The following is a 315-nucleotide window of genomic DNA, read 5'->3' as shown; positions in this document are numbered from 1 at the left end:
CCCTTTGGTCATTCCAGTTTCTTCTCTAAACTGAGCCCTCACTGCTGCCCAACCGCTGCTACTCAACATTTCAAGTTCGATACTATGGCTGCCAACTCCAAGGACCCCAACATCCAACTCTTGGTCTTCAACGGGAACAAGAAGGGGTTCCGCGTGTGGACCCAGAAGTTCGTACAGCACCTCAAGGAACTGACCACTGCGAAGGTTGGCCTATGGTTGACTAATCAGACGAACCGACCTGAGCCGAAGATCAAGTTCGAATACTGGCTTTCTGGCGAGCCCCCCGTGGTACATGGCGCGAACGAATCTGAGCAA

General features: G+C 52.7%; 1 protein-coding gene across 1 annotated transcript; it reads left to right on the top strand.

Annotated features, from left to right (window-relative positions):
* Nucleotides 1–84: 84 nt before the first annotated feature.
* Nucleotides 85–288, top strand: H257_18949 (hypothetical protein; the record flags this gene model as incomplete). Its single annotated transcript, XM_009848096.1, has 1 exon — nucleotides 85–288. A coding segment is annotated over one exon (204 nt), but the record flags the coding sequence as incomplete, so codon positions are not given.
* Nucleotides 289–315: the final 27 nt, after the last annotated feature.

Source organism: Aphanomyces astaci, assembly GCF_000520075.1.
Source record: "Aphanomyces astaci strain APO3 unplaced genomic scaffold supercont1.279, whole genome shotgun sequence".
Lineage (NCBI taxonomy): Eukaryota > Oomycota > Saprolegniomycetes > Saprolegniales > Verrucalvaceae > Aphanomyces > Aphanomyces astaci.
The sequence above is the reverse complement of the archived record's forward strand: the minus strand, read 5'-3'. Positions and strand labels throughout refer to the sequence as shown.